The sequence below is a fragment of the Fukomys damarensis genome, unplaced genomic scaffold, assembly GCF_012274545.1.
Source record: "Fukomys damarensis isolate Sample0158 unplaced genomic scaffold, DMR_v1.0_HiC HiC_scaffold_13, whole genome shotgun sequence".
Lineage (NCBI taxonomy): Eukaryota > Metazoa > Chordata > Mammalia > Rodentia > Bathyergidae > Fukomys > Fukomys damarensis.
Genome location: NW_022900925.1, coordinates 9,707,383 through 9,720,105, shown reverse-complemented (window position 1 = coordinate 9,720,105; position 12,723 = coordinate 9,707,383). Strand labels below are relative to the sequence as shown.

At 57.4% G+C, this 12,723-nt stretch overlaps 1 protein-coding gene across 1 annotated transcript in view; it reads left to right on the top strand.

Moving 5' to 3' along the window:
• The first annotated feature begins 4,401 nt into the window (after positions 1 to 4,401).
• Positions 4,402 to 12,723, top strand: part of Kdm6b (lysine demethylase 6B) — an 8,778-nt gene continuing 456 nt past the window's right edge. The window contains exons 1-21 of the mRNA XM_010614894.1: positions 4,402 to 4,483; positions 4,577 to 4,718; positions 4,919 to 5,017; positions 5,106 to 5,325; positions 5,426 to 5,518; positions 5,601 to 5,762; positions 5,846 to 6,034; positions 6,118 to 6,468; positions 6,560 to 7,027; positions 7,228 to 9,032; positions 9,121 to 9,247; positions 9,330 to 9,435; positions 10,299 to 10,504; positions 10,610 to 10,674; positions 10,760 to 10,831; positions 10,923 to 11,071; positions 11,222 to 11,336; positions 11,429 to 11,616; positions 11,785 to 11,926; positions 12,304 to 12,430; positions 12,518 to 12,688. Coding sequence (XP_010613196.1) covers positions 4,582 to 4,718; positions 4,919 to 5,017; positions 5,106 to 5,325; positions 5,426 to 5,518; positions 5,601 to 5,762; positions 5,846 to 6,034; positions 6,118 to 6,468; positions 6,560 to 7,027; positions 7,228 to 9,032; positions 9,121 to 9,247; positions 9,330 to 9,435; positions 10,299 to 10,504; positions 10,610 to 10,674; positions 10,760 to 10,831; positions 10,923 to 11,071; positions 11,222 to 11,336; positions 11,429 to 11,616; positions 11,785 to 11,926; positions 12,304 to 12,430; positions 12,518 to 12,688 — 4,992 coding nt within the window. The 5' untranslated portion in view covers positions 4,402 to 4,483; positions 4,577 to 4,581. The remainder of the gene's footprint in view (positions 4,484 to 4,576; positions 4,719 to 4,918; positions 5,018 to 5,105; positions 5,326 to 5,425; positions 5,519 to 5,600; positions 5,763 to 5,845; positions 6,035 to 6,117; positions 6,469 to 6,559; positions 7,028 to 7,227; positions 9,033 to 9,120; positions 9,248 to 9,329; positions 9,436 to 10,298; positions 10,505 to 10,609; positions 10,675 to 10,759; positions 10,832 to 10,922; positions 11,072 to 11,221; positions 11,337 to 11,428; positions 11,617 to 11,784; positions 11,927 to 12,303; positions 12,431 to 12,517; positions 12,689 to 12,723) is intronic.

Here is a 12,723-nt window from a genome sequence, read left to right as displayed (position 1 = left end):
TGGCATGATGGATTGTACATTGGGGGTCCTCTGTGGATTTGTGCTGAATAAAAATGTTAACAGAAAGAGTTTCATTGCCAAGAAACCTTTGCCCTTTGATGTCTGCTGCACAGCCTCCTATCTATACCTTATTTAGGGGATATGAAAAATTTGGGATGGTAACAGAGGGTAGAAATGAGGAAGGCTGGCCCAGGAGACGGTCTGTGAGAATAAAATCAAGGGAGGACAGAGGCAGTGGAAAGGATGTGGCTCTGGAAAGAAGCCCAGCTCTTTTGGTAACTTGCAGAATGAACTTGGACAAATTACCTAACCTTCCAGAGCCTTAGTTTCCTCATCTGCAAAATGGGGTAATCAGAATACCAGCTATGTTCAAATTTGGGGAAGTTAAAAGATGTATGTAAAATGTTTAGCACAGTGCCTGGCATGTAACAAATATTGACCAAGTGCTAGCAGTTGTCCTAATGGGAGCTTGAGGGACCCGTGAGAATAAGCAAGGATGTTTAGGAATGGGAGGGAACTTAAATGAAGATAGCCCCCTCCCCTAGTTGACTCAAAGAAGGATCGCTGATCCAGAAAGATGCCAGTATTCAAGGGAGTGAGGCAAGGAGTCAGACAGGTCAGCCTGTTCCTATGTATTCCCTGACTCTGTTCAGGAACATGTAGGCAAACACAGAAAGACATGTGCAAAGACACACGTGATCACCCTAGTGATGCAGAGGCAGACCCAGACAAAAGACCGAGACAGGAGCCAGGCAGACACACAGACAGAGTCAGCCCTGCGGAGTCATGTAGACAGGGATAATGACAGGAACGCGTCAGACACAGGCACTGAGGGAGACAAGATGAGCAGATATGCAGGTGCATACAAGAGACAGACACCGGACCCACACACAGCCGACCTTGTCAGACAGACTGGTGAACACAGCGCCCAGTCAGAGGCAGACACAAGGCCCGCAGTGACACATAGCGGGCCAAGGCCAGCACTGTCACTCCTCTGTGGGGGGCGGGGAGGGGCCGGCTGCTGGGGAAAGCTGGGGAAGGGAATCCCGGGCGGGCGGCCTGCCCGGGTGGCTGAGTCACAGCTGAGCCTCAGCCGGTGGCCCTTCTGCCCCCCACCCCCGCCTCGCCTTCTCCCAGGTAAGAAGCGTGCCTTTAGCACCTGGCTTCCACCAGGCAAAATGAGGACAGGAGGGGAGTGTGCTGCCGCGGGGGTCCTGAACTGGCCCTGTGCAGCCGACTGGCTGCCTGCTTGGTAAAACCTCATCAACGGGGTCTGGTCTTTGGAGGTCCTGAGAGTTTGTGTGTGCACGGCTGGCCTCTTAGACGCGTCTCGCGTGGCTGGGGCACTGCGCGGAGGGGGTCCTCGGCCTCAAGCCCAGAGAGAGTTAAGTGGGCATGATGGATGGAGTGGTTTTCTCAAGGGGCTCTAGAGGGAGGGGGTAGGTTAAAGTCCGCGAGTCTAGAGCCCGGATGGAGGGGGCGGAGTTGGGCTTTGCTGGGAGTGCCCGGATGGAGAGGGCGTGTCCTCGACGGGAGCGGAATTAACCCTTTCAGGTGCTGGCTCGGGATTGTGGATCGTGTCGGGGGAGCCTGGAATGTCTGCCCCAGAAGTGTGTCGCTCTCCCAGCCTGGCTCTGGCCTCGTGCATCTATCTCCCTTCTGTCTTCGAGAAGTCTGTGGGTGTATTCTTTGTGCCTGCCTGTGGTTGTCCCCTCCCCAGGGTTAGTGTGAACCCCCGGAGTCGGAGAGGGCTATTTCTATACCAGGGCGAGAGTGAAGGTGAGAGTCGACGGCGAGCCGGCCGCCGGCGGCGGTCTGGGAACAGGTGTGCGTGCGGCTGCGGGGCTACCCCGGGCGGGGAGGAGCCGTCGTTGGGGAGAGGAGGGGGGACAGGTGTGCGTGCGGCTGCGGGGCTACCCCGGGCGGGGAGGAGCCGTCGTTGGGGAGAGGAGGGGGGAAATTCCGAGAGGCTGGTGGTGAGCAGTGTGTGGGCTGAAGAGTTGTGTCTGCCTGTGACTGTGTGTCTGAGTTCAGGGAGGCGGGGGCTGAGTCAGTGGGAACAGGGGAAGGGTTTCTAGGTGACTCATTCTCCGCCACCCCAAGCTTGAATCAGGTCCCAAGTGAGGGCTGGGGGGGCGGTCAGGGCCTCGGTCCGGAGTGGGGACAAGAATCTGAGGTGGCTGGCGAGAATGTGTTTAGTGTACAGGAAGTTTTGTCTTCGAGTGAGGGCACTGTATTTCCAGATGCTGGATTGGGGGTTTGCAGATAAAGGTTGAAGACCAGGAAGTGAGAGGGACGGAACTGGCTAATTTAGGGAAAGCTGAGTCAGTTCCCCGTGGGAAAGGGGAAGTGGCAGAAGGAAAGTGTCATCGCCGAAAGGGAAGCTGCATTTCCTGGTAACTGGCTGCGCTCTGGGCACCACTTCCTTTGTAGTGATCTGCCTCTGATACCTGGTCTGCCAGGTCCTCGTTTGCCCACGTCTGGTCCGTGGGTCCCTGCAGGTCTTGGGTGCGGGCAGCCAGCCCGGGTTCTACTTGACCAGTTAAGCGTTGTACTCATCCGCGGATTTGGTAGCCTATAGGGAAGCTGCTCCCTCTGAGAGAGTGTGTTGTGACAGAAACTCCGCATGAGCCGCCGGAGAAGCGCAAGAGTCCACCAGGGCTCACGTGGAGTGGCACGTCGGGTCCTGGAGGATCCAAGCACTTCCATGCAGACCGATGACAATGCCCCTGTGGCAGGGAGGGTTGTTTTCACCAGAAACTTGTGCACTTGTGGGTTGGGTGGAAATTTCCCCACGGCGCACACTTTTCAGCGAAGGCAAACTTTCCAGCCGCCCCCAGCCCCTGCCGCGAGCTCTCCCCCGGCTTCCTGCCTGTGCTCCCTCCAGCTGGAGCGCTGGCCCCGCCCCCGCCGCTTTGTACTCGACTCTCGCCTCTCGCTGTTCTTTGTACTCTAGACTCTCAAAGGACCGATCCTGGGAGCGAAGCCGGCTCCCTACCTGCGGGGACTCGGGGTAGGCGCGGAACGAAGCTCCTGGCCCGAGACAGGCTAGAAAGACTAGCCAGTGCTAAAGAGAAGGTGCCCAAGACAAGGGAACGCTGTGTCAGCCTTGCGTAGAGCCAGCACCAACTGAAAAAGGGGAGGGGGGCGTGAAGGAGGAAATGAAACGTGTTCTGGGTTCTTTAAGGGAGTAGGCGGTGAGAGTGGGACAGAGGTGATGTCACTGCCTGTAGAGCCCCGCCCTCCTCCGGCCAGAAGGACCCCCCCCCACACACACACACACTTACACACCGCGCTTCCGCTGCGCAAGTAGCCACGTCACGGGCAACCCCCGAAATCCCCCCTCCCTTGGGGGGCGGGGGCCACGTGGGCCGTGGGGAACCGCGTGGCCCTGGCGGGGAAAGGGCATAGAGGATACAGCAGCCACGCGAGAGGGGACACTCGGGACCACGGTGCGCAACTTCTCATAAGTTGGAGGATCAAAGGAGGACTGGTTTGGGGGGCGTCGGTTGGTACTGACTCAGCCAGGGAACTGGAGGATTTGGGTATGAGGCTGGGGACTCGACTGGTTTGGGACGGTGTGAGGCGATGCGGGTGGACCGCTGTGGTACTGGTGCTGATGGGTTTGGGTGCTGGAGTTGTGCCCGACGAGCCCGGAACAGTTTTAAGGAGCATTCGGGGCCAGCCCCACTGAGGCCGGGCTAGGGGTGACTCGTGCTGTCCAGCTAGGTCCATTGTCGGTTCTGTCGGTGTGTTAGGATGGCGGATAGCGCTGTCCCCCGGGCCAGCCGGTGAAACTCACCGCCCTTATCCGCACCGGTCTAGCCCAGCCGGCCGGCCTACTGCTATTGCCCTGCCGGCCCAGGTGTCACATCCACGTTGGGGACCCCAGGTGGCAACCGCGAGGTCATAACGGGGTCACCTGGGGCCAAGCCGGTCTGACCGGCTCCGCTGCCCCCCCAACCCCCGCCCCGCGGGCTAACCTTGCTCCTATTGGTTCCGACCAGGCTGTTACTGAGGCGGAGACACGGGTGATGATTGGCTTTGTGGGGAGAGAGGAAATTCTGTGATTGGTCCGATTTCTGGAGCTCACCAACGCTGTGAGAGGACGCTCCCACCCAGGCAGGGTAAGCAACTGTGGCGTTCGGGTCGGACCTGGTGGTTTGCCACTGATTTGCTCCGACGTTGAGTTCCCTGCAACTCGTCCTAGTTTCCAGCCACTTTACTCTCATGTTCTTCTAGGGGCTCCTTAGGCTGAATGGGCCTCCTCTTACCTTCCCTGAACAAATGAAAGATCTGTACCCTGACGGTGTGCTGGTCAGTTCACCGTACTCATTTTCCTTTTGTCTCTAGTATCGGCCGTGAAGGGTCAGGGGACAGTGGGCACTCTTGTCAAAGCGGCTGGAGCCGGACCATCCTCCCAGAGAGCTGGGGCAGGGGGCCGTGCTCAATCTCCAGGGCTCCTGGGGCCACTGCTGACCTGGTAAGGGGAAAGGCTGGGACAGATTGGCAGAGCTTATACTGACAACTCTGGTTTTGCCCTCAGTAAGAGCATAATCTCTACCTCTGGATCTAGGCTGGATGCATCGGGCAGTGGACCCTCCAGGGGCCCGCGCTGCACGGGAAGCCTTTGCCCTTGGGGGCCTGAGCTGCTCAGGGGCCTGGAGCTCCTGTCCGCCCCACCCCCCTCCTCGTAGTGCATGGCTGTCTGGAGGCAGGTGAGACCTTAGGCCATATTCCTGTCTCTAGGCACTTCTCTCCCAGTCTTCTATATTATTCTGTTTGTGTCATTCTACATGGGTTTCTGCCATTCCCTGGGCCTCGGGACCAACCTTAGCTGTTATTTTCTTAGTCCTTTTCTTGTAGGGGACAAGACTGCTCCTTTTTGCTGTATATAACAAACCCTTTCTCTTTTCAGATGCTCAGCCAGTATTGGGCAGCCCCCACTCCCTGCTCCCCTACCCCCTTCACATGGCAGTAGCTCTGGGCACCCCAGCAAACCATATTATGCTCCAGGGTGAGTGGAGAATTCAGAGATTCTGAGGTGCGGGTAAGGTTGGAGCCTAGTTTCTCCAAGCCTGACCTGAACCTTTTTTATTCTGTAGGACACCCACCCTAAGACCCCTCCATGGGAAGTTGGAATCCCTGCATGGCTGTGTACAGGCGTTGCTCCGGGAGCCAGCCCAGCCAGGGCTGTGGGAACAGCTTGGGCAGCTGTATGAGTCAGAGCATGACAGTGAGGAGGCCATACGCTGCTACCATAGCGCCCTTCGTTATGGGGGAAGCTTTGCCGAACTGGGGCCCCGCATTGGCCGACTGCAGCAGGTAGGATGAGGCAGGACATAAGGCGCTGGGATTGTGCCTTGCTTTCTAGCTCTGGGACCCCACCTTGTATTTTCTTCTGTCTTTTAACTCCCGCCTCTAGGCCCAGCTCTGGAACTTTCATGCTGGCTCCTGCCAACACCGAGCCAGGGTCCTGCCCCCACTGGAGCAAGTGTGGAACCTGCTGCACCTTGAGGTGAGGCTGGGGCTAAGTGGGGTAGGGAAGAGGGCCAGGCAAAGCCTGCACCTGTGCCATTCTCTCTTCTTTTTGTCTTCAGCACAAGAGGAACTATGGGGCCAAGCGGGGAGGTCCTCCGGTGAAGCGAGCTGCTGAACCCCCAGTGGTGCAGCCTGTACCTCCTGCAGCACTCTCAGGCCCCTCAGGGGAAGAGGGCCTCAGCCCTGGAGGCAAACGCAGGAGAGGCTGCAGCTCTGAACAGGTATTATTGTGGGGGCGGTCTATAGACAGAGTATTCAGGTCTGAGACAAGGACTTAAGATTTTCACACCCTTTTGTCTTTCAGACTGGCCTTCCCCCTGGGCTGCCACTGCCTCCACCACCATTACCACCACCACCACCGCCCCCACCACCACCCCTCTCTGGCCTGGCTCCTAGCCCCCCCTTTCAGCTGACTAAGCCAGGGTTGTGGAGTACCCTGCATGGAGATGCCTGGGGCCCTGAGCGCAAGGGCTCAGGACCCCCAGAGCGCCAGGTAAGCCCGCATCTATTGACTGTCACATTTTGTCAGTTCCATAGTTTTGATTCCTCACTTGCATCTTTATTTATCTCCCATAGGAGCAGCGGCACTCGCTGCCTCACTCATATCCCTACCCAGCTCCAGCCTATACCACCCATCCTCCCAGCCACCGGCTGGTCCCTACTGCACCCCCAGGCCCCAGCCCCCGTCCCCCAGGAGCAGAGAGCCATGGCTGCCTGCCTGCCACCCGTCCCCCTGGAAGTGACCTTAGAGAGAGCAGAGTTCAGAGGTCGCGGATGGACTCCAGCGTTTCACCAGCAGCAACTACCGCCTGCGTGCCTTACGCCCCTTCCCGGCCCCCTGGCCTCCCTGGCATTACCACCAGCAGCAGCAGCAGTAGCAGCAGCAGCAGCACCAATCTCCGGGGTGTGGAGTTGAGCCCAGGCCTTGTGAGTGCTGATCTCGGGTGGGCTTGTCTGAGGTGGAGCTTGCCTGAGGTGGCCAGAGCAGTGCTCTGACTGCCCCGTCTTATCCTTGCAGCCTGGCGCTGACCATTACCAAACTCCTGCACTGGAGGTCTCCCCTCACCAGGGCCGCCTGGGGCCCTTGGCACACAGTCGGAAACCGTTTTTGGCGGCTCCCACTGCCACTCCCCACCTGCCCCTGCCACCTGGGCCCACCTCCCCCCCTCCACCCCCCTGTCCTCGCCTCTTGCGTCCCCCACCACCTCCTTCCTGGCTGAAGGGCCCAGCCTGCCGGTCAGCGCGAGAAGATGGAGAGATCTTGGAGGAGCTTTTCTTTGGGGCTGAAGGACCTCCTCGCCCTCCCCCACCATCCCTCCCCCCACGTGAGGGCTTCTTGGGGCCTCCAGCCCCCCGCTTTTCTGTGGGCACTCAGGATTCGCATCCCCCTCCCACTCCCCCAACCACCAGCAGCAGCAGCAGCAGCAGCAGCAGCAGCAGCAGCAACAACAGCAACAACAACCGCAGCAGCAACAGCAGCAGCAAGGGCAACCACAACAGCTCTACTGGGCCTGTGCCCTTCTCTCCACCTCCTTATGTGTCCAGAAGTATAGAGCCCCTTCCCCGGCCTCCCAGCCCAACAATTAATCCCCAAGACTCACCTCTTGCACCCCTGACCCTTGCCCTGCCTCCAGCTCCTCCCTCCTCTTGCCACCAAAATACCTCAGGAAGCTCAGCAGCAGCAAGGGCAACCACAACAGCTCTACTGGGCCTGTGCCCTTCTCTCCACCTCCTTATGTGTCCAGAAGTATAGAGCCCCTTCCCCGGCCTCCCAGCCCAACAATTAATCCCCAAGACTCACCTCTTGCACCCCTGACCCTTGCCCTGCCTCCAGCTCCTCCCTCCTCTTGCCACCAAAATACCTCAGGAAGCTTCAGGCGCTCGGAGAGCCCACGGCCCAGGGTCTCCTTCCCAAAGACCCCCGAGGTGGAGCCAGGGCCACTCCCAGGCCCCCTGAGTAAAGCCCCTCAGCCTGTGCCGCCTAGGGTTGGGGAACTGCCTGCCCGAGGCCCACGCCTCTTTGATTTTCCCTCAACCCCTCTGGAGGACCAGTTTGAAGAGCCAGCAGAATTCAAGATCTTACCTGATGGGCTGGCTAACATCATGAAGATGCTGGATGAATCGATCCGAAAGGAGGAAGAACAGCAGCAACAAGAAGCAGGAGTGGTCCCCCCACCTCCACTGAAGGAGCCCTTTGCATCTCTACAGCCTCAATTCCCTAGTGACAAAGCCCCATTTACCACTGCTGCCACCACTACTGCTGATGCCACCACCACCATCACTACCACCACAGCCACTGCTGCCACCACCATTGCCACTGCCAATGCCACCACCCAGGAAGAGGAGAAGAAGCCACCACCAGCCCTACCACCACCACCACCTCTAGCCAAGTTCCCTTCACCCTCCCAGCCACAAACAACACCACCCCTACCACCCCCACCAGCCAGCCCCGCCAGCCTGCTCAAATCCTTAGCCTGTGTGCTGGAGGGACAGAAGTACTGTTACCGGGGAAATGGAGCAGCTGTTTCCACCCGGCCTGGGCCCTTGCCCACCAGTCAGTATTCCCCTGGCCCCCCATCAGGTGCTACTGCCCTACCACCCACCTCAGTGGCCCCTAGTGCCCAGGGGTCCCCACAGCCCTCTGCTTCCTCGTCATCTCAGTTTTCTACCTCAGGCGGGCCCTGGGCCCGGGAGCACAGGGCCGGTGAAGAGCCAGCCCCGGGTCCTGCGACTTCCACCCAGCCACCCCCACCTTTGCCTCTGCCACCTGCTCGCTCTGAGTCTGAGGTGCTAGAAGAGATCAGTCGGGCTTGTGAAACCCTTGTGGAGCGGGTGGGCCGGAATGTCATCGACCCAGGAGACACAGTGGACACAGCAGACGCACTGGACAGTGTGGCTGAGCGACTGCTGCCTCCTGCACAGGTCAAGGAGGAGACTGGTGGTGTGACAGCAGCAGCAGGGCCAGGAAGTGGCAAGAGGCGCCAGAAGGAGCACCTGAAGGAGCACCGAAGGCACAGGCGGGCCTGTAAAGACAGTGTGGGTCGGCGGCCCCGAGAAGGGAGTACAAAGGCCAAGGCACCCAAAGAGAAAAGCCGCCGGGTGCTAGGGAACCTGGACCTGCAAAGCGAGGAGATCCAAGGTCGTGAGAAGGCCCGGCCTGATCTTGGTGGGGCCTCCAAGGCCAAGTCACCCACAGCTTCTGCCCTTGCACCGGTTCCTGCCCCCTCTACCCAGCCCACACCCCCATCAGCCCCTGTTCCTGGGAAGAAGACTCGAGAGGAAGCTCCAGGGCCTCCGGGTGTCAGCCGTGCTGACATGCTGAAGCTACGCTCACTTAGTGAGGGGCCCCCCAAGGAGCTGAAGATCAGGCTCATCAAGGTAGAGAGTGGTGACAAGGAGACCTTTATCGCTTCTGAGGTGGAAGAACGTCGACTGCGCATGGCAGACCTCACCATCAGTCACTGTGCTGCTGATGTCGTGCGTGCCAGCAAGTAAGTTGGGGGCTGTCAGCTGAGCCTGGAGGTGGTAGTCTGCCCATCACCCTGATGTTTTTGTCCTTAACCCAATGTCCTCCAACAGGAATGCCAAGGTGAAAGGGAAATTTCGAGAGTCCTACCTTTCTCCTGCCCAGTCTGTAAAACCGAAGATCAATAGTGAGGAGAAGCTGCCACGAGAAAAACTCAATCCCCCTACACCCAGCATCTATGTATGTTCTAAGGTAGTGTTGGGGGTGGCTGGAGTGCTTGGAGCCTGGAGCAGAACCCTCATCCTAGCCTCCTATTTCTCAGCTGGAGAGCAAACGAGATGCCTTCTCACCAGTGCTGCTGCAGTTCTGTACAGACCCTCGAAATCCTATCACCGTGATCCGGGGCCTGGCAGGATCCCTACGGCTTAGTAAGTATGGGAGGCAGAAAGTGTAGGGAGAGTTATAAGGAGATGTGGTAGGTATGCCTCTCAAGAACCCCCACACTTGAACCCTCAGGACAGTGGCTGTAATGAGCTCACCTATTCAGTCACATGTAGGCCATGTTTGAGGAGTGCTTTGATCAGCTCCAACTTTTCTCCTACCTGTCATATGTCCCTAGTAGTGGGCAAATGGTAAAGGTACATGTCTTTTAGGGCCTTATAGAGTTACTTCTGGTTTTCTTGGTGATTGAGAATGAGAATACAGATTGTAGACAATGCCTGAAGATCCATGGTTTGGGTCTCTCTCTCTTTTATTTTTATTTTTTGACCCAAGGTCTTGTTATGTACTTCAGACTGGCCTTGAACTTGCTATGTAGCCCAGGCTGGTCTCAAACTAGTGGTGATCCTCCTGTCTCAGCCTCCTAAGTGCTGGGATTACAGGTGTGCACCACCATGCCCAGTTGTGCCTCACTTTTGAGTTTTTTAATGTGCACAATTTCAAACTAAATGCAGAAGAAACTACAGAAATATGAAAATCACTCTTCATGTCCTTTATACCCATTTATGCTTTTTTTCCACTTTGGGCTACTTGTTTGACTAAATCTTTAATTGGCTCAATAAAGAAGCTGACCAGTCATTGAGTACTCGCTTAGTGGCATGTGGCCTACTGTGTGACCAGCCCTTCTGACCTCATGTGGGGTTGGTCTTCTTGCTCATTCTCCTGGGCTGAGTGTTGCCAAGCCTGTGTCTACTGTCAGAGGCTTGGGCAGTAGGAAAGACAAGGGTGAGTTGCATCCTCAAGTCCCCATCCTCTGCCTCTGTCCTGATGCCCTGCTTGACCCTCCTTATAGACTTGGGCCTCTTCTCCACCAAGACTCTGGTGGAGGCAAGTGGTGAGCACACTGTGGAGGTACGCACCCAGGTGCAGCAGCCCTCAGATGAGAACTGGGATCTGACTGGCACGCGACAGATCTGGCCTTGTGAGAGTTCCCGTTCCCACACCACCATTGCCAAGTATGCGCAGTATCAGGCCTCGTCCTTCCAGGAGTCACTGCAGGTGAGGGGTGAGCCTAGGTGGAGGCTGGCTGCTGGAATTGGACTGCAGTGGGAGAGCCCTGGGAGGATCATTGACCCAAGCCTGCCTTCTACTCTGGCTGAGCAGGAGGAAAAGGAAAGTGAGGATGAGGAGTCGGAGGAGCCAGACAGCACCACAGGAACCCCTCCTAGGTATGTTACAGTTGTGCCACTTCCCTGTATAGCTCCTCATCCTGGGCTCTCCACAAACCAATCTTGTGTTTTATTACACCAGCAGCAGTGCGCCAGACCCAAAGAACCATCACATCATCAAATTTGGCACCAACATCGACCTGTCTGATGCCAAGAGGTCAGTGGGGCAGGGGCAGCAAAGCTGGGGCCAGAGTGCTGCTGGGCACATAAAGGTCCCTTTTCACAGTGGTTGCCCCCTGGCCCTATAGGTGGAAGCCCCAGTTGCAGGAGTTGCTGAAGTTGCCTGCCTTCATGCGGGTAACATCCACAGGCAACATGCTCAGCCATGTGGGCCACACCATCCTGGGCATGAACACTGTGCAGCTGTACATGAAGGTCCCCGGTAGCCGAACACCAGGTGCATACCTTGCTGGGAGCACATCTCTGGGAAATGCTGGAGAGGAGGGCTGGGGGTAATGCTGAGGCAGCAAAGGCTTGAGTATTCTAGAAGGCAAAGTCCATAGGCTCTGATCCTGCCAGCTATGTTGTTCTCTGTTACCACCTGCAGGCCACCAAGAGAACAACAATTTCTGCTCTGTCAATATTAACATTGGCCCAGGAGACTGTGAATGGTTTGCAGTGCATGAGCACTACTGGGAGACCATCAGCGCCTTCTGTGATCGGTGTGCATTGTCTCTTTGCTAGTTACCCATCCCAGCCCCATCCTTGGGTCTCCCAAGATTCCCACCCAACCCTGTGGCTTCCTACCCTCCAGGCACGGTGTGGACTACTTGACAGGTTCCTGGTGGCCAATCCTGGATGACCTCTATGCTTCCAATATACCTGTATACCGCTTTGTGCAGCGCCCAGGAGACCTTGTGTGGATTAATGCGGGGACTGTGCACTGGGTGCAGGCCACTGGCTGGTGCAACAACATTGCCTGGAATGTGGGACCCCTCACTGGTAAGTGTGGGGCCAGGTCACGGTGTAGTGAGGGGGTGGGGCCCTGCAGAGTGAGCCCTTTGTGGGAGGAGTGGGCTTGGAGGGTGGCCGGCTGTGCTGGAAGGGGCTTGGACCCAGCTGGCTGGGGCCTGTTTGAGAATCCTTGTAGTGATTCCCTCTGGCCCGCAGCCTATCAGTACCAGCTGGCCCTGGAACGATATGAGTGGAACGAGGTGAAGAACGTCAAATCCATCGTGCCCATGATTCATGTGTCCTGGAATGTGGCTCGAACAGTCAAAATCAGCGACCCCGACTTATTCAAGATGATCAAGTGAGGGTCCTTCTAGGGGGATTTCACCTTCACCTGACCTGCTCTGCCTTTGTTCATCCTGTATGACTCTACCCTATTCTTCACCTCTCTATGTCTGCCACGTGCCCACAGTATAAACTGTGTTGGGGAAGCTGACAATTTCTGCTCTCAGAACCTTTATTTTTCAGTGGTCTATATAGATAAAAACCACTTGAAATTTACAGATGCCTAGATAGGGGATGTGACCCAGGCGTGAGGAAGCCCCACTGAGGGGAGGTGTTATGGTACTGCCTGCAATCTTAAGGGCTGAATCCCAACCCCCACCTGCCCCTGTTCTGCCCCTGACCCATCCACACTGCAGCAGCTTCTCCTCTACAGCCCCTCCCGCCTCCTTGCAGGTTTTGCCTCCTGCAGTCCATGAAGCACTGCCAGGTACAACGGGAGAGCCTAGTGCGGGCAGGGAAGAAAATCGCTTACCAGGGCCGAGTCAAGGACGAACCTGCCTACTACTGCAATGAGTGCGACGTAAGTGCACCTATCCTCCCTGGGTCCTGCTGGAGAAGTATTCTTAGTAGTCTGCTCTCCTGGTAACCATTCCTTCCTTTCCTCCAGGTGGAGGTGTTCAATATCTTGTTCGTGACAAGTGAGAACGGCAGCCGCAACACATACCTGGTGCACTGTGAGGGATGTGCGCGGCGCCGCAGCGCAGGCTTGCAGGGTGTGGTGGTGCTGGAGCAGTACCGCACTGAGGAGCTGGCCCAGGCCTACGACGCTTTCACGCTGGTGAGGGCCAGGGCCTCGGGCGAGGGGCTCCGGAG